The following is a 23,943-nucleotide window of genomic DNA, read 5'->3' on the forward strand; positions in this document are numbered from 1 at the left end:
AGTGACAGACTTATTCAGATATAATTCATGTGCCATACAATTCACCCACTTGAAGTACACAATTCACTGGTTTTGAGTATGTTACAGAGTTGTACAACTAATACCGTCTTAGAACATTTTCATCACTCCAAAAAGAAATGCCATACCCTTTAAAAGCTATCACACACATGCCCCAGTTCATCCACCCCTAGTTATAAAACCACTAGTCTACTTTCTGTCTTCATAGATTTACCTTTTCTCAATATCTCATATAAATGGAACCATGCAATAAGCTGTCTTCTGCAACTGGCATCTTTCACGTAGCCTCGTGTGCCCAAGGCTCATCCACATTGCAGCGTGTGTCATTCCTCCCTTCCTCTGATTACAATCACCCAGATCCTTGCAGCCCAAGTGCTTTGTCTTTGTGACACACACAAACGAACACAGGTAGATATACACAGGGAAAGGGCAGGAGAGTGGTAATGAAAAAGATTTCCAGGCTTCTACTTTTCATACTTACTTTCATTTTGTAAAGCAGCCTCAGCCTTTTCGACAGTGACCAACAGATTTTCAGAAAGGTCTTTTCTCTTGCTCACTATTGGAAAACCATTCCAGACATACATCATTTCCTAACGAGGAAGAATGAAAAGCCATTTGCAATTATGTGAGGTTATTCAATGTCCTTTACAACAACGAAACTACTCTCTTGGTTGCTACAGATCTCAAGACAACCTTCAGAGATCACTTTCCTTAGCTTTCCTCATTTGGACTGTGGTGAATACAATTTCCCCTTTTCTCGTTTTATTATATGCCTTTTGCCTTTTATACCATGAAGTAATTCAATATATATAGTATATTATGTTTTTACTAAAAAATGTACTCATTCATTTAAGCATCTACTGGTATTTAATCCTTTTGGAAGATAATAGGTTACAAATACAGAAATAAATAGAATATTTTTAACTGATACTATGAACAATTATATTTCATACAAATTTTTGTTGTTACTTTTAAGTAAAGGGAAATATTTTAAAATATCTGCCAACTGTTTACATAAAATGTTTCCAAGGACTTCACTGGAAATGAACATAGAAAATATTTTAATGGTTCTTTCATCCCATTAAAAACATGTGACAGTCCAGCAATACAATCCAACATGCAGGAAATGCATTCATTTAAAGGCCATATGGCTGAATGACAGCCCCTGAAAGTGTAAACTAATGATTTCTCATTGCAAATTACATCTCATAGGCTAACAGATGAGAATTTTTTTGGACCAAAAGCAAATATGCTTTTGCTTGAAAATATTTTTCTAACTTTCCTGCTAGTACAGTTCATATTTTTAAGGGTTTGAAATAAGCAGGGTAATTAGTATCTTCTTGGAGATAAATGAATTTTAAAATATGATAAAGATATTGTTTGAACAGCTTCTTATAGGGAAGTCACGTAAATGAGGAAAATAACATTCAAGTGGCAGCAAAGTCACCTCTACGGCACTGAAAACTAAGATCACAACACTCTAATTTTCTTTTTTTTAACATCTAACAGTTTCTTATTGCTAATAGTGTAAGACCTTGATTCAATAATTAATGGAATAATTAACTGATGATCTTTAAGTTTTGTTTTTATTGAAAGACTATCAGAAGAAGGCAAGCTCGTATCTGAGATTCTAAAAATAACATTTTGGTGAAATTCCTGGTTACCACCAATTCAAACCAATTCTACATCCTTAAACCTGCAGAAAGAAGTGCAGTTAGTTCCCCTTACTCAAAGTAGGATATAGTTATATACACATGAGCAACTAAGTTCTAGGGCACAGAAAGGGCTATCAGGCTTTAGAAAATTTTCACGAAAGTTCTGTGACACAAAGAAGAAATTTCCCAGTGCAAATTGCTTGACAGAAATCAATCAGGAATGGATCTAAAAGCTATAATTGGTGAAACAGCAATAGTCTCCCATGTGAGCTGGGAAAGGAGGATGCTTGGTCATTTTGGTGATTTGGATGGTGTTCCTGTTTTTATCTGTGCTCAGATTTGATGACAGAGTGCTATTTTTGTCTCATTCCATCACAGGCACAGAATAACCTGGTCTGATGGTGGTGCTCTCTGGGATTGTTTATCTTAAGTACAGAACAACTGGACCTAGGTATAGGCTAGCTCCTATCTGATACCTTTACAGGTGACTGTTTTCTTTCTCACAGAATATATAAAGAGCTCCTATGAGTCAGTGACAAAACAATAAACAACCTAATGAAAAATTACATTAGTATATGAACAATTCACAAGAGAAGAAATAAAAATAATAAGCACATGAAAAGATGCTCAACCATACCAACAGGGAAATGTAAAGTAAAACGGTGAAACACTGTTGGTAGAAATTTAAACCAGTAGAGGCTTTCTGGAGGGCAATTTGGCAATGTCAAAATAGTAACTGCATATACCCTTCAACCAGGAATTCCATTTCTAGAAATCTTCCCAGAGAATTACATGACCATGCACCAAAAAAAGCAATATAGGGGCGCCTGGGTGGCTCAGTTGTTAAGCATCAGCCTTCGGCTCAGGGTGTGATCACAGGATCCTGGGATCGAGCCCCGCATCAGGCTTCCTGCTCCACTGGGAGCCTGCTTCTTCCTCTCCCACTCCCCCTGCTTGTGTTCCCTCTCTTGCTGGCTGTCTGCCTCTCTGCCAAATAAATAAAATCTTTAAAAAAGAAAAAAAAAGCAGTATGAAAGAATATTCATTGTAACATGTTTGTAATAGTAAAAACTGGAAACTAAACTGTCAAAGAGGAATAGCTGAATAAACTCTGGAATACAAAAAAAAAAAAAAAAAAAATCAAGAAACCCCAAAGGAGGATTGCAGGCATCAGCTTGCATTTAATGGTTTTCCTGTGCTGACTACCTATGCAAAACTAAAGCCCCAAAGAGCCCGAATAATTTGATACATTCAGTACTTTTAAAGAAGCATTCATTAAAAAAAATTTAAGTGGAAATTATGCTTTTCATGAAGTGTAGTCTAAACAGCATAATGATTAAGAATGTGGGCTCCAGGGACACATGGGTGGCACAGTCGGGTAAGCACCTACTCTTGGTTTCGGCTCAGGTGAGATCTCAGGATCGTGAGCTCGAGCCCTACGCCAAACTCTACGCTGAGCACGGAGTCTGCTTGAGTCTCTCTCTTCCTCTCCCTCTGCCCCTCCTGCTCATGCTCTCTCTCTCTCTCTCTAATAAATAAATAAATCTTAAAAAAAAGAAGAAGAAGAAGAGGAATGTGAGCTCCAGCACCACACTGTGGAATGCAGCAGCCCCCAGTCGCTTCGGGTACCTGAGCACTGGACATGCGGCCAGTCCACACTGAGATGTGCTCTGAGAGTAAACTACACACTAGATTTCAAATAATTAGTACCATAGATAGGAATGTGAAATATCTCATTAAGTTTTTACTGGTTATATGTTCAAACAAACATTTTACATATATTGGGTTAAACAAGATATACTCTTAAAATTATTTTCATGTTTCCTTTAATTTTTTACATTTTTTGACCTTTTAATTTTTAATGTGGCGATGAGAAAAGGTAAAATCATATAAGTGGCTTGCATTAGAATTCAACTCAACTTTAATTAAGCCAACTCACCTCTCTGCCTGAATTTCCTTATCTGTAAAATGGGGCTACAGAGAGAAAGTACCCTCATAGTTACTGTAAGAATTAAATGACATATTTTTTTAAATAGCCTTTCAAAAAATATTAAATGATATATTTTTAAATATTATAATGCCTAGAACATACCAAGTAGTCAAAAAACATTAGCTATAATTTTTATGATTATTTAATTATTAATAATTCATAAATGTTCACCTTACAAACACCCTTACAATGGCATTTAATTGAGCTAAACTTCATAACAAACAGCTAAACATCACAGGTGTGCTTCCTGCTGCTGTGAATAGATGATTTCTTTCTAAAACACAAACACAAACTTACTAAAACATAAGTAAAATAAAGACAGATACCAGAGCAGGCACGATGAGCTTCACAGGAGCAGGCAACGAGGCAGAGTAACGTCGAGACTTCCTTACAGCAAACTTCTCAGTAGGGATAGATTTCCCGGCAATTCTCTGCTTTAAGCTATCCACCTGTCTGTGAAGAACCCAACCCCAAACCCAGCAAAAGGTCTTTAGAACTCAGACATTATTGATACCTGCAGTTTTCATGCTGCACTCCCCATACCAGCAGCATCAGCATCATCTAGAAATGCAAATTTTCAGGGTGCCTGCGTGGTTCAGTCAGTTAAGCGTCTGCCTTCAGCTCAAGTCATGATCCCAGGGTCCTGGGATCAAGCCCCATGTCGGGCTCCCTGCTCAGCAGGGAGTCTGCTTCTCCCTCTCCCTCTGCCTCTTCCCCAGCTTGTGTGTGCTCTCTCTTTTTCTTGCTCATTCTCTCTCAAATAAATAAAATCTTAAAAAAAAATTTTTTTAAAAACACAAATTTTCAGGCTCCACCCCAGTGGTGGAGTGACCTAATATTAGTGATCTAACATCAGTGACTCTAGAGCTGGGCGTAGCAATCTGGATTCTAGTGAGTCCTCCAGGCGATTCAGATGTGTGCTGAAATGTGAGAACCACTGACTGACACATACTTCTCTCTAGTTAACGTGGCTAATATCTTAATTTATCAGACACAATCAAGGAAATCTTGATATAAAATTGGCAATGCACCCCAATGTTTGTAGCAGCAACGTCCACAATAGCCAAAATATGGAAAGAGCCCAGATGTCCCTCAACAGATGAATGGGTAAAAAAGATGTGGTGTATACACACACACACACACACACACACACACACACACACACAAATGGTATACTACTCAGCCATCAAAAAGAATGAAATCTTGCCATCTGCAAAGACGTGGATGGAACTAGATAGAGGGTATTATGCTAAGCAAAATAAGTTAGTCAGAGACAGACAAACACTATGTGATTTCACTCATATGTGGAATTAAAGAAACAGATGAATATAGGGGAAGGGAAGGAAAAATAAAATAAGATGAAAACAGAGAGGGCGGCAAACCATAAGAGACACTTAATTATAGGAAACAAACTGAGGGTTGCTAGAGGGGAGGTGGGTGGGGGGATGGAGCATTAAGGAGGGCACTTGAAGTAATGAACACTGGGTTGTACCTCTGAAACTAATAATACAGTACATGTTAATTAAATTGAAATTGAATAAATATTTTTAAAAAATAAAATAAAAATAAAAATTGGCAAATTCCATAAATAAGCAGGAAAAGAGTCCAAAGTATTTACTTATACATGGATACTCAGAGAGAGGGAAAAAGGTATATGGTACATTTCATATTCCTATCTATTCCTACTTATTCCTGTCTTTTTCCTAGGACACAGATCTGTAAGATAATGTGCTTCAAAACACAGCTGTCAATTAATGTATACTTAAAGAAAAAGTTTCCCAAACATAGGTTATTTTGAAAATAATCAACTAAAGATATGCACCATGATTACAAGCTTCCTCTTAAAAGCCTAAGAAAGCCCCCATTGTGAAATTTACAAGCACATAAATATGAGAGTAGGACGGAGAGACTATATTCCCACCGCACTTCCTTGCACACAAATTTGTAAGTGCACCAAACAGGTTGCTGAGACAAAGTTCAGGAAAATAAATATCCAATTACATCATTGAAAGAAAAAGTAAGATGAAACAAGAGAAAAAATATTCCAATAAGAGGACAAGATTGTGTTCGGTTCTTTCTGGGCACAATCCAGGGATATGAACTCTAAAGCAGAACGCCCATGATTTGATGTTCAGTAACATCAGAGGAAGAAGCAGTGGAAATGTGAAGTGGGGGTTGGGGATGGGGGACAGGAGCATGCTTTGGACAGGAAATCATGTGGTTTGAACACTGCAGAGTCTGTATGAAAAAACATTCACTGGGCGACTCTCTTCTCATTATCCCAACCAATTAGATGCTATCATACAGCAGACCTCAAGCTTTCTCCTGAAAATAGGACTGGTTACATGTTTCACAAAAATTGTTTTGATATGGAGAATACTTACTCTAAAGTGGAAGAGACAGAGGGAGAGTTAAAGATTTCAAAGTATCTTAATATTCCATTCCATCCGTTGTTTGTGTGAAACAAGGATGTACATTTTACCAGTAAGAGGTGGCATGAACCCTACCATGGCTTCCACTAATGTTGATTCTATAGTTAGTATACATGTTCTTTTTTGCAAAAATAGCTTTTAAAAAGAAGATGAAAAAGTGGTTTTGGCCCTATCTTCAGATTTGTCCTGACAAATCTTGAGGGTCCAGCTAACATATTATTTCTGGTAACATGAGCACAGGATACAGGATTCCATGTAAAAGGTTTTGTCATTAAATATGTTTGAAGGATGTAGTAGAGCTTCTCTCTTCCTTAACTTCCTCATCTCCAGTGGTCAGCTCCTCCCCTCTACCATAGCCTCTCTTACACCAGTTTGGCACCTGTGACCTTGCTACCTTAAACAACAAGGAGATTAAAGGCACCGACCCCCTCCCACATGGTCAAAAATCCACAGATAGCTTTTGACTCCCCCCAAATTTAACTGCTAACAGCCTACTGCTGACCAGAAACCTTACCAATAACATAAACAGTTGATTAATACATATATTGTATGTTGTATGTGTTAAATGCCATACTTTGACAGTAAAGTAGGCTAAAGAAAAGAAAATGCTATTGAGAAAATCATCAGGGGGGCACCTGGGTGGTTCAGTCGGTTAAGCGTCTGCTTTTGGCTCAGGTCATGATCCCAGAGTGCTAGGATCAAGTCCCGCATCGGGCTTCTTGCTCATCGGGGAGCCTGCTTCTCCCTCTGCCTGCAGCTCCCTCTGCTTGTGCTCTGTCTCTCTCTCTCTCTCAAATAAATAAATAAAATCTTAAAAAAGAAAGAAAGAAGGAAAGGAGAAAGAAAGAAAGAAAGAAAGAAAGAAAGAAAGAAAGAAAGAAAGAAGAAAGAAAGAAAGAAAGAAAGAAAGAAAGAAAGAAAGAAAGGGAAAGAAAGAAAAAGAAATCATCAGGAAGAGAAAATGCATTTTCGGTATTGTACTGATCAAAAAAAAATCCACTTGAAGGGGACCCACACAGTTCAAACTCATGTTGTTCAAGGGTCAACTGTACGTTAAATGTAGCATGATGTCCTATCAAATATCACCTTTTAGTTCTTTAACGTGCAGTGCTCCTTCCTTCAACAGGGTCATCTCACATGCTCTTCCCTTGGTCTGAAACTGTACCACCACAACTCCCTGCTGCCTTGGCGGCTCCTACTCTGCCTGCAGATACCATCTTAACCATTACTGCCTCTACACATATATAAATACCCTTCCTCCCATTGGAGAATGGTGGGGGGACAGTGAGCAGTGTTGACGATGCAAGTATTATCAGCTTCTGGCTTGCTAACTGTGGTCCCATCACCAAAAGAGGAAAGAATACCAGGTTTGCTCAGGAAGACTAAACACGTAAGTTTAACATGCTTTTGGATGGCACAGTTGGTTACACGTCAGACTCTTGGTTTTGGCTCAGGTCATAATCTCATGGTCCTGGGATTGAGCACCACATCGGCTTGGGACTCTCTCCCTCTCCTTCTGCCCTTCCCCCACCCTCTCTAAAATAAATAAATAAAATCTTTAAAAAATAAATAAACAAAAAATAAATAAAATGCTTTCACATTTTCAAGGAAAGGTGGCAAATGGGAGCTGGCTATATGGGTCGGGAGCTTAGTCAGGAGGTCTGAACTAGGGATTTAAACTTGGCCTGGCTGAGATTTCCTAAGGTTGAGGCTGTAAGACATCAACATTTAATAGCTGGATAAAACAGGATGAGCCTACAAAGATACTGAGAAGGAATGGCAAGAAAAGTAGTTAAGAAAAAAAAAAATTGGGGCGCCTGGGTGGCACAGCGGTTAAGCGTCTGCCTTCGGCTCAGGGCGTGATCCTGGCGTTATGGGATCGAGCCCCACATCAGGCTCCGCTGCTATGAGCCTGCTTCTTCCTCTCCCACTCCCCCTGCTTGTGTTCCCTCTCTCACTGGCTGTCTCTATCTCTGTCAAATAAATAAATAAATAAATCTTTAAAAAAAAAAAAAATTAGTCGTGTATTATAATTTTGCCATTATTTGTGTGATAATTTCACTGATGTCTGGTTCCATCACAAGATTATAAACTCCACAAGGACAGGAGCCATGCCTGTTTATTCAACACCCAACACGGTACCCTTCACACAGTAGGTGCTCGAAAACAAGGTTACAGATGATGGACGGACACCAATCTAAACAAAGTTAAACAGATAAGTTCACAGCAGACCCTCTCTGAGTGTGGTTTTTAAGTGTTCCTGCACTGAATGAGTAGAAATTAAAGAAGATATGAAGGTAAAGTCTGGGAGAACACTTAGGAGGAAAGAAGGATATATCCAGGATCTGTGTCATAGCAAAAGTGCCTTGCTTACCTGAATAAAGTTACCACGTCCTCTTTAGTTGCTGCTACATCCCCCTCGGGAAGCATACTCAAAATTGCAGCTTTCAAGAACACGTAAGTTGCCTGGAGGAAAGTAGAGAAGCAGCTAGTTAGAGGGCATCTCTAGGTATGTGACATTTCTATCTTGCAAGTCAGGAATGACCTACAAACTGTCCAGAGGTAACATTTAAAAGGCACCAAAAAAAAAATAAAAGGAAAAAAATAAAGTCTTATACTGCCTGTTCCTACTGAGAAGAAGACGTTTCAGTTAATTTTGGCCATTTTCCTATTATACAACTGTAGTGTTTATGGCCAAGAAAGTACGCAGAATGAACAGGGAACTGTTGTCTCATTTCTCCCAACTTCTCACAAAGAGATCAGAATTCATTTTAACTATTATGAAAAGCCTTGTCATCGGGGCATCATAAAATCTACAGAAAAATTATCAAGGCTGTTGATACTGAATAACTTTTAAATGTAAGTACATTTCGCCCTGAGAGGTAAAAACCTCTGTTGAAAAGGTCTGTTTGGTTGGCTTTTAGAACATGTAGAGCTAAAGACAGTGCTTCTATGCTGTAGGTACTTAATGCCTAAGTCGAGAAAGTAGTGTTAATGTCATACTTCTGAGCAGTCGGTCCTAAAGAAAAAATCATCCTGGACACTTACTAGCAAACAGATAACAGTAATGAAAACACAGCACTTTACCTTGGACCATTTACTTTCTTTGCAAAGCAGATCGGAATAATAATATGCCTCCATCCAGTTTTGTTGGAATACATAAATCCACATCAGCTCCCAGTAACAGAGATGGTGAAACTGTTTCCATTCTTCTTGAACTGAAATGCATTTTCGAAATATCTCTTGTGCCTATAAGTCAATTGCAGAAAGCTGATCATCCAGATATTAGACAAGGAGAAAATAACCTAATGGAAAAATACATAAATCACTTTGTACAAAAAGAACAAAAGCATCGCTCATTAAACCACTCAATGTGATGATAGATGCTCCTTTCCCTACATGCAATGATACAGTTAAGCTCTGCCTCTTGATTAAGCTTCGTGAGGGGGCTGCGGGACTTTATAATGTGGGAGTAGTGAAGTTCCTTCCCAGAAAGATATAAAATGCAGAAGTCCTTTACCAAAGGACTGAAAATAAAAGTCAGAACTCCCAGAAGTTAAAATATACCTTAAACAAAGTTAAAGGCAGGCTGGGAGAAGATATCACTACATCCACAACTGGCCAAAATTAATCCTTATCATATAACAATTTAATAAAATCCTTAAAAAAAAAAGACAACTCAATGGGAAAATTGCCAAAGATATGAATAGGTAATCAGAGAAAAAGATATACAAGTAACAGACATACATATGAAGGAATTTGTAAACTGAAAAATATAAATTTAAAAATTAGATTCTTAGGGCACCTGGCTCAGTCGGTTAAGCATCTGACTTTTGGTTTCAGCTCAGGTCACAATCTCTGGATCCTGAGATCAAGCCCCACGTCAGTCTCCAAACTCAGCTTGAGCTTGTCCCTCTTCCTCCCACTCAGCCCCTCCAACCCCACCCAGCTCTTGTGTGCCTATGTGCATGCTCTCTCTCTCCCTAGAATAAATAAATAAAATCTTTTTAAAAATTCGATTATCATATTTTGGCTATGACATGGGCAAGAATACAACAAATAATGTCCAGAGTTGCCAAAGTGCATTGGAAGTAAGTATTCCCATATCTTTACAGGAGTTTAAAAGGAATAACCTTAGTTATTAACCTTAGTTAGGAGGGCAATTTGGCTAAATTTATCAAAATGCAAACATCTTTGACCTAGAAATCCTGATTATCAGAATCTGTCTTATATAATTACACCTGTGCACAGAAATATACACTTGATGATGTTTACAACAGCATTATTTACAGCAGCCAAATGTCTATCAATAGTGGACTGCTTAAGTATCACATATCCATCTCATGGAATGAAATCCAGCCATCAAAAAGAACAAGGGAGATTTAGATACACTGACCTGGAAAGAAATCCAAGATGTATTGCAAGTAGGAAAAAAAAATCAAAGAAAAATACATATGTTTGACCTCATTTGTATAGAAGAAAATTATTTGTGAGTATACGTCTATGAAAAGGTCCATAGTCGTCATCTTTAAGAAAACTAGTGAATAATTTCCTTTGATGAGGACTGTGTGTAGTATAGTGAAGTTGTATCTAATGCAGGGCTAGATTTCAAAGTCAGTATGCAATACAGAAACTGATCAAGTTTTGTCACATTCCTTTAAAGGTTGCCCACTTGTATTTTGTATATTCTACCCTAAGCTGACTCACGTACTTAATGTGTAATTATAGACTATATTCAGTAATCTACATATAGAATGCATACACAAAATTAAATTTGGGCATTTTAATGACATATTTTGTCTTCTTTCTAGTGCATATAGCTGAATTTACTTAAGCTGAATGAGTGTGACACAACCCCACCTTACAGACAACTCCCCAAGTTACTCCCCCCAAGATAAATTACCTCTTCCACATTCCCTTTCAGCAGCTCTATCCGGGCATGATAAAACAACATGAGGGAGCCCTGGGGAGAAAGGAAGCAGACAGACTGATCAGTGGTCAGCCCCGCCTGATTGGTTATGGCTGAAACATGCATTTCAAATTCTAAGCATACATTTGGAAACTGCTGGAGGAAGGGTGCAAGGAGACTCTCTGCTTCCACAACATTCACTTCTCCTGTACCTAGAAATGCAACAGGAAAGGCCTCAGTCTTCACGAAACAGGGTAGATACTTATAAGTAATTCTCCACATTTCAGTAAAATATAGCAAACACCTATTTGTGGAAAAGATAAGAACTGTTAATTTGGCAAGACAAGTCCCACCCATGACTTTAGTTTAAGAAAGCTCTAAGGACCGACTAATTCCTAAGAATGGAGGGAGTTATTGTTGAGTCCTAATTGGGCTTTCTGAGTTTAATAGCAATATTAACTTAATTTCACCAAAAATTAAATTTTCTACTCAAAAAGAAATCTAATACAAATATGCTAAAATACATCACCTTAAACAAACTTTACCGAATGTTTTTAGCGGAAAACAGATACAAAATATTCAGGGAAAGAAACCCTCCACCCCCCTCTGCCAAATGTTACTATGACAAATGTCACTATTTTTCATCTTTCCTCAAAAAAGAAAAAAAAGTTAAGACATACAGACTACTAGCACTTAGTGATTTATTTTCTAATTGTTTTAATTGAAATATAATTAACATACAATGTCATATTGGTTTCGTGGGTACAATCTAAAGTTTGTACTTACTCAGATGAAAGGTAATTAACTTTCAATGACATAAAACGTACTCCAGTCCTTACCAAGTATTAGGGAGATATAAGTATGAAAAGCTAGTATAGTTAAGCAGCATAGTGGAGACCTCATGCTTCTTCCTGATGCACCTTCCTGTAACTGCAGGAGGCCCAACTCCTGTGGGAAGCAAATGCATTTCAGAAGGAGACAACATGACTGAAAAATCACATTCAGACACTACAGAGGCCAAGTTCCTGTGTCTCCACCCTCCAAGAAGGTGCTGTCTATTTTCCAAGAGCTTAGAAAAGGGGAAATGCTTGACCAGAAACAAACGTTACATTTTAAACTGGCATGAGATAGATGATCTCACAAACTCTTTCATATTATGTGATTCTAGGGAGAGGATAAAGGCAGTGCTCATTTCATAGAAATGTTGTATTTCTCTGATAAAAATATTAATTTCTTCAAAGATGCTGAGGATCTAAGTACGAGGCATTATGGTGGGTATAAACAAATACAGGGTTTTTTTTACATTTTTTTATTTAAATTAAATTAATTAACATATAATGTTTTCTGGGTTTCAGAGGTACAGGCCGGTGATTCATCAGTCTTATATAATACCCAGGGCTCATTACATCACATGCCCTCCTTAATGTCATGAACAAATACAGTTTTATCTTCAAAGATCTTTCCAACAAATAGGGAAGAAACTACAGGAGCACACGGTCATATTAGAATGTGGTGAGTGCCGTAAGAAAGAAATGATTTCGACTTAGGAATACTTGAGCCTCACTGGGAGAGGATAAGGGAAAGTGTGAGGAACAGTGGACATTTATCTCAAACCTAATGGATGCAGAGGCTCTCAAGAGAACATTATTTGGGAGGATGCTGGCTAGGGAGCGCATCCAAAATATAGAGTAGCAGAAGCAGAGAAAACAGAAAAGCACAGGACCTGTCTGGGGGGGTGGGGGGATAACAGTTTCTTATACTTGTTCTCATATAGTTCTCAAAAACTGCCCTTCTCACTAACAGGGACAGCTTTTGCAATAAGGCAATCCTGGTAATAGCATACTGAGTGTTAGGTTTAATAAATGTTATCTACTACAAAAACAACCACACAGAAATATAATGAATGAAATTCATGGAAAACATTTCCTTGCTTAGTTTTATCATGAAACTTATAAAAGCGCAAGGAAACCCAAAATACTAGAAGTATACTTGGTCCATGTGAATCATAAAATGTGAGACATGGAAATCTAGCCTAATTTCCTGGTTTTACAGAACACTCTGGGGTTGCTAAAAGGTTAAGGAAGCATATTTTAACCACACAACAGTACTAAAGTCCAGCAAGTAGCAGTGTTAGTAAAACATACTTTTTAATCCCAGAACTTAGGTAACAAAGATAAAAAATTTTAGCTTTCAATAGAAAAACCATCTCAGCTCCTGAAAAGTACAATCAAGACTCCAATGACTTTTTACTGTCCTTCAAACAAACTGTCAATAACTGTCATGCTAGTTATGAGGATTGCTGTATTGCCCTTGTATTCATCTTTCCTGTCAAAACCATGATAAAATTGAATTTGTACCCTATTTCCCGAAAATCCTATAAATTCTAGTAGTCTGATAATCCGTGCTGGTAAAAGGGAGAGCATCTGCAAGAAGAAAAAAAGTATACTTGTTAGTGTATCTATATACAGATAAATATTAACCTCCAAACAACTTAAAGTTTTAATAATTCGGTAATATGAAATATTAGATAAAGTTTGAACCACTATACACATCTCAATCACCACATATTACACATACAGTAGTCATTACTTGCGAATTAATTTCATTTAGCTAAGACAATGAACCTAAAAAATTAAAAAACAAACAAACAAACAAACAACAATGACAAAAAACCTGGCCTTTTCAGGATGTTCTAGAGAATACTTGCTCCTCTTATGTGCAGTGATGAAGTGCTGAGAAGGCAATCCCTCAGGGCCCATGCCCAAACAAGATCTCTTTTAATATCCTTTTCCAGAAAGCAAGTCTGTTGAATTCTGCATAATATGCAGAAGTCAACCAAAAGTGAACAGCATGGCACTACAGTTGCTTTCAAGAACATTCCTGGTGAGCAGCGGGGAGGGGAAATCCAGCCAGTGCAAGAGCAGGTCACCTGCTTGTTCATTTCGCTAGGAGAGAAATGGCCACATGTGTGATTCTATATGGATTCATTGGCTGCAGCCAATGGTTTGGCTGCATGGTCAGGGATTTGGAAGGAATATCATTGGAATATTAATGACAAGGAAGTCTGGGGAAGAATATAGACCTTTCTGAATGAGCAAAAAACATGAAGATATTTGTGTCCCATGTGAATGTTCGCCAAAGCCTGACCTCAGCAGAGGAGGATTTGAATAATCAAGTGAATAGGGTGACCTGTTCTAATAGTCAGCCAGCCTCTTTCCCCAGTCACCCCTATCATTGACCAACTGGGCTCACGAACAAAGTGGCCACGGTGATGTACACACTTGTGTATATTATTCCCTTTACCAATGCATTTTCTCATTAATTCCAGTCAAACCCTAATAAATTTCAAAATCTCTATAAATAACAAGTTACAGTTTGACAAATACCTACTCAAACTCTCTATCTCCCCCTCACAGCATCAAAATCATGCCTCAAGTTATACGGCTACTGCCTCACCTATTTTCAATTCCAGTCAGTGTTTCTGACATGGAAATGGAACCAGATTCCAAGCTCCTTATTACCAAAAATGTTGCTCGTCCACTCAGAGTGCTGCAGGCTTCCCCTTGTGTGCAATCCAAACCTAGTCTGAGCGTGTGCAGAACTTTACAACACATACTGGCCAAAGTTGCCACTGGGTCACAACACAGAAAAACTGATCCCACTCTAGACACTTGTCAACAAAACCCAGGCAGAGGTTCACACACAGCGGAGAAGGCTCTGGAAACCTTAGCTTCTTTTACAAAAGCTTCTGGCGGCTTTAAATTATTTACTTACCAAATTAAAGGCACCTATTCCAAGCTTGACACCCCCTTCAAACTCATAGAAGAACTGCTGTTCAACTTTGCTCTTCTGAATTACGTGCAGGATAGAAAGACATTCTCTGGATTGAAGAAAAAAGTTATCACGTAAGTTTTACTATGACTCTGAAAATAAATGTGAAGTCAAATTTCACACTGACACACGATAAGATAAATGTGATCAGCCAAAGCACTAGGCAATTTTTCAATGAAGGTGACTGTGCTGAGTTTAACCTAAAAGGCTACTCGGGTAATAGTCATTAAGGAAAAACTGACACACCATTTCTGCCCTGTTTATCAGGAGCAATCTTTCTGGGCTGAAACAAGACAGGGTTCGAACATCAGCACACAGGACTCCAGAGCCACAAGACTGCAGGGCCGTGACCTCACAGTTTTCCAGCAATGTCTCATAGAAGACTTCCCAGGGGTGCTCCATCCTTCGGTTGCTGTGCACGCTTGAGCAACCCTACCTTCCACCGCGTATCTGAGGTGCTACTGCCAAAAAGATGTGAATTTCAGTGTGATGGCCATGATCTCAAATAGACCAAATACATTAGAGCTTGCAAGTAGGAAAGACTGAAAAAGGACAGCAAATGCCATCAAACAGTGCCATTTGTCTTTCTTTTTCCTATTCCATCCAAGCAAATCTTTCCAATTTCTCATTTTAATTTCTTTTTGTATATTTCCCCCTTCCCTTTATATCTGCAAAAGGCAAATACTTAATCAGAGAAATGCAAATTAAAACAATGACAAAGATACAAAACTTGGTAATGAACAGGAATGGCTTACCAAATTGACAAATATATATTTTAAAGGTAATAAGAAATTACCAGGTACTATATATCACCTTGTGTAATATAATTATAAAGTGTACAACTTCATTTATGATGTGTCCTAGCCAAATTTATTTAACCTGAATCTAGTAAGCCGATAGATCTAATTTCCAGTTTACAGGGAATATAAGGGGCTAGAAGAATGCTATGGACTGAATTAATTATGACCCCCTCCAAATTCATATGTTGAATCCTAAGGCCTAGTGTGAACATATATGAAGATAGGGATTTTTAGGAGGTAATTAAGGGTGGGGTCCTAATCTGATAAGACTGGTGACCTCAGAAGAGAAAGAGAGGGAGATTATTTCTCTCTTGGCCCTGGGAGGGCTGAGCAAAAAGTAGTTAACTGTCTGCAAGCCTGAAAGAGAGCTCTCTCTGACCATGCTGGCACTGATCTTAAACTTCCAACCTCCAGAACTGTCAGAAAATAAAATTCTGTTCTTTAAGCCACCCTGTCTGTAGGATTCTGTTACGGCAGCCTGAGCAGACTAAGACAAAGAACAAGCTAAATGAAAACTCAAGGAAGCCATCAAACAAAGCCATGGGATATTCTGTAAGACAACTGGCTTGGGCTTTTCAACAACCCTCATGAATACAGAGACTGTTCTAGAATAAAAGATATTTAGTGGACAAAAACATAGGATGTAGTAGACAGTCTTATGTTGCATCCTGGTATAGACATTCCAGCAGTAAAAAAAATTGGGGGCCAACCAGGAAAATGTGAAGACAGACTGAGTATTATATGAAATGAAGATTTATTGACATGGAAAAGTAAAGATCATTAACTGAAAAAAACAGGTTACAAAAGAGTATGCACATTAAAAAGTACATGTATCTTTAGATTTGGACAGAAAATATTCTGAAATAATATATACTAAGGTTTAACAGCCATTACCACCGTGTGCAAAGAATATGGGGTGTGTATGTTAATATCTGCTCATCTACATTCTCCTATTTTCCTAAATATATATGTCACTTTTGTGATAATAAAGCATTATTTTAATGTTTTAAATGGAAAACCAGTGCTGGCAAAGGAAAGAACAAATAGACATATTCATCTACTTTGGTAAAAGGTGGTTATAGTATGGAGATTGGCAAACTACAGGGACATAAGCATGCTCATTCATTCATTTATTGTCTGTGGCTGTTTATACTCCACATAGAGTTGAGTATATTATTTTTCAGAATAATTTTGCAATATATATCAAAAATCTTAAATATCAAAGGTACAGGCGTACCTTTGACCCAATAAATCTAATTTTACTCTAAGGAAATAGCATGGATAAACACAAAACTTACCTATAAGGAGAGATACTGTATTACTATTTATAATGAAAACATATAAACAAACTAAATAGGCAATAATGGGAAATTAATTAAGAAGGCAATCACGAGTGTATATATTTATACATACACACGTGTGGTATACCCACATAATAGAATGCTATATAGCCATTAAAATCCATGATGAACTAAAAATATTTAATGACCTAAAATTTTGTGACATGAAGTAAAAAAGGAAATTTCAAAATGACATGAACTATATGATTTCATTACATAAAAAGATAATTATATATGCTCATACACATGCTTTAAAAACTCAAACATCAAAATATCAATAGGATGGCAGAAGGTAGAAATGATTTTCAGAATTCTTTCCTTTTTTAATCAAAATATAAATGTTCTATTTTCTGTTAATAGATGATTGTTACAAAATTTTCAAATAACATGGAGAAAGCGTAAGGACCCTGACATGACTATCCCACAGACAGGTGGTTACTGTTAACAGCCTGGTATATAACCTTGTAAGTGGTTTTATGCTTTAGTAAGAACGCAATCTTTAAAAACCACAAATGGGATCATATAGTATATACTGTTCTATAGGTTATATTGATGATTTCCCATGAAAATGCATGAGAGCTACCTTATTTTTTAACAAGTGCATATTACTCTAGTCTATGGAATAATTTATTTAACCACATTCCTATTGTTAAATATTTACATTGTTCCCCAATTTTCCATATATAAACAATGCTGCTAAAAGTGTGCTTGCACATTCATCAAGTACTTTTCCTACATTAAATACTGTTAACTATAGTTAATCTATCACAACTATCCTTAGGATAAATTCCCAGAAAAGGGACTTCTGAGATCAAAGGTGATACACTTTCTTAATTTTGATACATATTGTTGGAACATCCCTCAGGAAAATTCTACCAATTTAGATTCCCACCAATTTATGAGCTCCTCACACTGTCATTTGCCCTGAATCATTTGTATCACATTTCCTTTTGTATTTTTTATTATGGTATATTTTGCCCTGATGAAAACTGAAATGTTTATTTGGTCAAGTCAGTCTTTTATGGTTCCTGATTTTACATCATACTCAAAAAGGCTTCTGAAATTGACATCATGTATCTACTGATACGATAGATTACGAAAGGCACAATATCACTTGTACGCTATTCTTGCCATAGATGCAAAATCTGGATGTAATCATGAAACATTAGATTAGTTCCCACTGAGAGACATACTACAAAACAACTACCCAGTAGCCTTCAAAAATGTCAAGGTCATAAAAATAAAGAAAGACTGAGGGACTCTTCCAGATTAAAAAAGACTGAAGAAACATAATAACTAAATGCAACATCCCCGATCCTGGATTCAATCCTGCACCAGAAAAAGGATATAAGTGGGACAATTAGAGAAATCGGAGTAAAATCAGTAGAGTAGTTGATAATACTGTGTCAATGTTAGTTTCTTGGTTTTAATAATCATATTGTGGTTCTATAAGATGTTAACATTTGTGACTCTGGATGAAAAATATATAAAAATTCTTTGTAAAAATTCTGAAGTTATTTCAAAGTAAAAAAATTTTAAATAAAAGGTTAAAGGCTTTTGTGCTTTAGGACTATAAAAAATATTTTCCTACGTTTTCACTAGTACCTTTTTAAAAATATTTTAATATTAAAGGCGCCTGGGTGGCTTGGTCAGTTAAGCATCTGACTCATTGTTTCGGCTCAGGTCATGATCTCAGCGTCATGAGATTGAGCCCTGGGTTGGGCTCTGCTCAGTGCAGAGTCTGCGGGAGATTCTCTCTCCCCCCTTCTTTCTCCCCCTCCTGCTCAGGCACTCTCTCTCTCTCATAAATAAAATCTTTTTAAAAAAAATTTAATATTAAATATACATGGAATTTATTTTTATGCTCTTTTTCAGAATGAAGAAATAATTTTCCCAAAAAGTATGTATTTTTCCCACTATTTTGAAAGAGACCTATGTATATATAGGAATTTCACATATTTTTAATTCCCAAGTAAATGTCTGTGTGTATGCGTGTACAAAAGTACAGGCAGTACCTGTACACACTGATACGTTTGTGCCATTTTAAGACTACTTGAATTCAATCGGTTTTTAAGTTTTGATGACTAGAAAAGCAATTAGCTCTTTAACATCCTTTTATATCATCTAAAAAGTATTTTTTTCCCTCAAAGATTTTACTTATCTATTCATGTGAGACAGAGAGAGAGAGGGAGGGACAGAGAGAGAGAGAGAGAGAGAGGGAGGAAGGGAAGCAGAGACAGAGGGAGAAGCAATCTCCCTGCTGAGCAAGGAGCGCGATGTGGGACTCGATCCCAGGACCCTGGGATCAGGACCACAGCCAAAGGCAGACATTTAACCGACTAAGCCACCAAGGCATACACATCATCTAAAAAGTCAAGAGCAGCACCTGGGTGGCTCAATCAGTTAAGCGTCTGCCTTTGGCTCTGGTCCTGATCCCAGGGTCCTGGGATTGAGTCCCACGTCGGGCTCCTTGCTCAGCAGGGAGACTCTTCTCCCTCTCCCGCACCCTCTGCTTGTGCATGCACATGCTCTCTCTCTCTCTCTTTCAAATAAAACAAAAAACCAAGCAAAAAAGATCTTTGGAAAAAAAAGTATTTCAAAAGGAAAACTAAAAACAATGTGTCAATTTCCCAAAACTCCCCTCTACCTCCACTCTCTTGGATGGAATATAATTTTATGAAATTACTTTGGGTAAAATTGTCTCTTAAAATACTAAATCTTGGTTCTGCTCTCACTAATGGGGCTCTGCTTCTAATAATGACACACATACTAGCTTATATTAGATTAACCCTCCCACAGATAACAGTTATGAACTTTGGAATTTAAATGTATATTTAAAATGCATTTTCAGGCACTGGAAAGTGAAAACAAAAAGTAGTTAGAAACTGGAGAAGAGCTGAACTTTGAAAGATGGGAGTATCTCTCACTCGGACTTTACATCTACATAGATAGTCAGCTGAAAGCGCTCTTGAAACCCCACAACATGGGCTGCCTAGAACTGATACAGAAAGCCACAGTCCTACTGCTGGGGCTCCTGAGTGGCTCAGTTGGTCAAGTGTCCGACTCTTGGTTTCGGCCCAGGCCATGATCTCTTGGGTCATGAGACTGAGCCCCACGTCGGGCTCTGTGCTCAGAGGGGAGTCTGCTTGAAGATTCTCTCCCCTAGCCCCTCCCTCCACACTTGGGCACACCACACATGCGCTCTCTCACTCTCTCTCAAATACATAAATCTTTATGAAAAAAGTCTGATACTGCATTGTGGGGTTTATAATATATATAAGTGTACTATCATAAGAATAACATAAAATACAAGTGGTAAATGAAACTATTTTCACAAAGTTCTTGTATTTTATGGGCAATAGTACAATATTAACTCTAAGTTGACTGTGATAAGTTAAGAAGGATATTATAATCACTACAGCGACCTTTAAAAAAATCAAAGAGGGCTACAATTAAAACAATAGAGTGATTGATTACACTGGAACATCTATGTATTTTTAAAATTTTAGTAGCTCAATAAAAGGCAAAAAAGAAGTGAGAAAACCAAATGAGGCAAGAGAACGAGAAAAGTGGTAGCCAAAAGTGGAAACAAATCATTTGTTATACTGAATAAAAAAGCAAGACCCAACTATAAGCATGTATAAGAACTGCAGTTTAAATATAAAAACAAAGATAGGTTTAAAGTACAAGAATATATGACATATTACACTTAACACTAATTATAAAAAAGTATGAGTAGTTAAATTAATACCAGACAAAACAGACTTCAAGACAAGAAATATTATAAGGAGTTAAGTAGAGACAGTTTTTAATGATAAAAAGGTTAATTCATTAGGAAGATAAAAAAATTAAAATATATATAAACCTAGTAACAGAGGCTTTAAATATACAATGCAAACACTGATGGAACTAAAGAGAGAAATGGGTGACCCCAGAATCAAAGTTGGAGATTTTTAACTCTGTGAGCAAATGATAGAACAACTACATAAAAATCAATAAGGACATAGAAGATACGGACAACACTATGGGCTACCTTAACCGAGCATTTGAATCACTGCAGAAAATTCTATCAAGCAGTGCTGCTCTAGAGTCTAGACCAAAGACATACCTGTAATTTTAAATATAGAAATCGATTTTAGGAGAGAGAAACTAAGATTTCTCTGTAATTAGAAATTATGTCAGTAGCTTTTTTTTTTAGCTATTTTTCTCAAGATTGCATTTAAACTGAAATTCTGTTGTTCTATACCACTGAACACACACACAGTAAGCCAAAAAATCAAGTGCCTTTTTACCAACACCAAATAAAACCTAGTCATACTTCATGAGAGTTCTGAAGTACGAACTGGACGGAGTACAAGAATCATTTAAAAACAACATCTTAATTTTTAACTTACTTATATATTTGGTAACTTGTCCTAATTTTGAGTCCACCTTTGATGAAGTTGATCATATTTTCATCCTGAAAACAATTCAGTTAAATAATTAGATCCTTTAGCAAAAGATTCTTCCACTGTTCTTTTATATATTTGTGTGATTAGAAAAATACACTATCTTTTGAGGACATAATTTTTAAATTAAAGCATTCTTCTTACTTTACATTTGAAATGCTCTTCTGTCATTTTTCTTCCAAGTTAGATGGCAATAAGAAGAACTCATTTTAAAAATCTTTGCATTACTTCAAGCAAGTAATTAAAGAAGTAATCCTTACCACTCAGTGGCCAAATATGTTAGTCCAAATCTACTGTGATAAACATCATCTAATGTGCAATTTTCTTAAGGGTTTGACAGAATCCAGAATGGGTGATTTAAGGATATGCTCTAAGGACAAACTTTCCAGTTCATCACGCTCCAGTAAACGGGATGATGTTTCTTTTTTTGCAGGGTACTTTAGCATTCAGTCTACATTTAACACTGTAAATTTCACTCGTATACATTTCTAGAACAAAAATTACTGATCTGGATTCTAAACTGATTGTCACTAATATGCAGGGGTTTTTTGGAGAAAAAAATCATTTCACTTTTCTTTGCCTGATGGTCTTCAACCATAAAGTTGAGGCAGAGAGCCTAAATGAATTATCATTTTGAGGGTCAGCATTCTAGAATTCCAAGAGACTCTCTTAATAAATTATATCAAAAACTGCTTAAAAGAAGTTAATCTAATAGTGCTAATGAAGACAGACCCATATTTCACATTTCCAAGGAGAATATTTTTCTAGTCTATTGATAATGGAGAGATACTCTGGTATTTATTTCCTGTACACTTCAACACCCTTCTAAAGCAAGAGGAAAATTTACTTTAGCTTACAAATATCATTAATTATTAAATCTTAACATTTAAATTATTATAAGAATCAATAAATACAAAATTCGCTATGCAACTTAAATGTTTATCTTCTTATTTTAAGGAAACTTATGATAACACAAATTCCAAGACTGGCCTGGAAACAATTTCCTAATCACATTAAAATCTGCCTCAAATAATAATTTTCATTTCATAATTCACCAAACATTTACTGAGTGCCTATTTTACACCAGGCATCTGAATGCAACATCAGACAAAAGCAATACAAGGTGCTAAGGACTGGAGTCATGCACACGGATGGAGATATGCACAGGATGTCATGAGAGCACACAGCAGGGGAGGGAGTGGCATGGAGAGGCCACAGAAGCTTCCTGGAAGCATCAGGGCTTAAGGCACAAAAAATGATTAGGAAGTGGCCAAATGAAGGAAGGCAAAGCAGATGCGAACCTTGCGAGCCAAGGGAAAAGTCATGCGGAAGGAAAGGCAAGGAAGCATTAACGATCATGGCGTGCTTGGCCATCTGTGCTTATGTAAGTCAGCACTGCCACAGAAGCTTTGGCAAGACAAAACCAAGGAGTAAGAAAGCTACCTCTACCGTGCCACTCAGGTACGCAACACACCTGTCAGTAGCATCTGAGGCCATGGGTAAGAGGGGAGGAGGAATTTGGGAGAAGATACCAGTTTAGTTTGAAAAAGCCTCCCCCCGCTTGCTGATATTCTGATCCGGAACCACTGCCATAGCCCATGAGAGCGACTCACTGCTAAAGCACAGCAATGACAAGGTGAGATTCTCATCTCTGAGAGGGTGCTCATCTGCACAGTGGACAATGAGCTAGAGGTTAAGAGAAATGAGAGCCTGAGGGTCACTAGGTCACTGTGCCGTCTAAAGAGCTGATGAACACCCCCACTAGAACACTCACAGAAGGAAGAGGAAGAGATGGCACCACTAAATCTTCAAAAGGTACAAGGAGCATGAACATTAAACTGGATATGGAGGCAAGAGGAAGAGGGAGGTGTCTTGGATATCTCCCAGATGTTTAATTACAAGTCCCCACATTTAAAATAAGCCTTCAAATCCCAGATTAAATTGTCAAATCCCCATTTGGAAAACACATCAGAAAAACTGAGGGGCCTCCGTGACTAGCATTATGCTTACTGAGGCAGTAAGAATGAGGTTTTCAACCAGACTTCATAATTTGTAGGGTTTTAGGAAACAGGGTCATAGACCAGATTGATTCAATTTTATTAAACCAAATCCAACCGAAAAAGTCAATCTCCAGGAAAAAAAAAAAGCAACTCTCAATACAATGTAAAACATTGAGATGGAGGAAGATTTTCAATTTTACAATCGCATTTCTGCCCCCTTACAATCTTGACCCTACCTCTACTCCCAATGTATCCATCACCTCCACCCATGGGGCCATGATGCTTTAACAGTTCCTGGAGGTAAAATTAAAATGTCCCTTAAAGAAAGGTATTCATGGTTTGGTCTAGTGACTTTTTAAATCTGCTCTTCCAAAGGAAGAAATAAAAGCAAGAAAGGGGCATGAGAATAGAAAGAGGGGGGAAAATAAAATCTGAAGTATATATGAAAAGCCTTGCACTCAAAGCATGCATACCCGAGCTTTGCATCTATGTAAGAAGGGAATGGGCAAGGATGAAGATG

The 23,943-nt window shown here is 37.3% G+C and overlaps 1 protein-coding gene across 4 annotated transcripts in view; it reads right to left on the bottom strand.

Annotated features, from left to right (window-relative positions):
- TTC39B (tetratricopeptide repeat domain 39B) overlaps nucleotides 1-23,943 on the bottom strand; it is a 124,315-nt gene that overhangs the window by 19,413 nt on the left and 80,959 nt on the right. For all 4 annotated transcript variants that reach the window (XM_019796083.2, XM_011220644.3, XM_034663929.1 and 1 more), the window contains 10 exons: nucleotides 21,370-21,434; nucleotides 14,779-14,884; nucleotides 13,362-13,427; nucleotides 11,844-11,952; nucleotides 11,149-11,216; nucleotides 10,999-11,058; nucleotides 9,183-9,344; nucleotides 8,470-8,561; nucleotides 3,990-4,116; nucleotides 500-608 (listed from right to left, as the gene is read on the bottom strand). In XM_019796083.2, coding sequence (XP_019651642.2) covers nucleotides 500-608; nucleotides 3,990-4,116; nucleotides 8,470-8,561; nucleotides 9,183-9,344; nucleotides 10,999-11,058; nucleotides 11,149-11,216; nucleotides 11,844-11,952; nucleotides 13,362-13,427; nucleotides 14,779-14,884; nucleotides 21,370-21,434 — 964 coding nt within the window. The remainder of the gene's footprint in view (nucleotides 1-499; nucleotides 609-3,989; nucleotides 4,117-8,469; nucleotides 8,562-9,182; nucleotides 9,345-10,998; nucleotides 11,059-11,148; nucleotides 11,217-11,843; nucleotides 11,953-13,361; nucleotides 13,428-14,778; nucleotides 14,885-21,369; nucleotides 21,435-23,943) is intronic.

The sequence above is a fragment of the Ailuropoda melanoleuca genome, chromosome 7 (assembly GCF_002007445.2).
Source record: "Ailuropoda melanoleuca isolate Jingjing chromosome 7, ASM200744v2, whole genome shotgun sequence".
NCBI classification, from domain to species: Eukaryota; Metazoa; Chordata; class Mammalia; order Carnivora; family Ursidae; genus Ailuropoda; species Ailuropoda melanoleuca.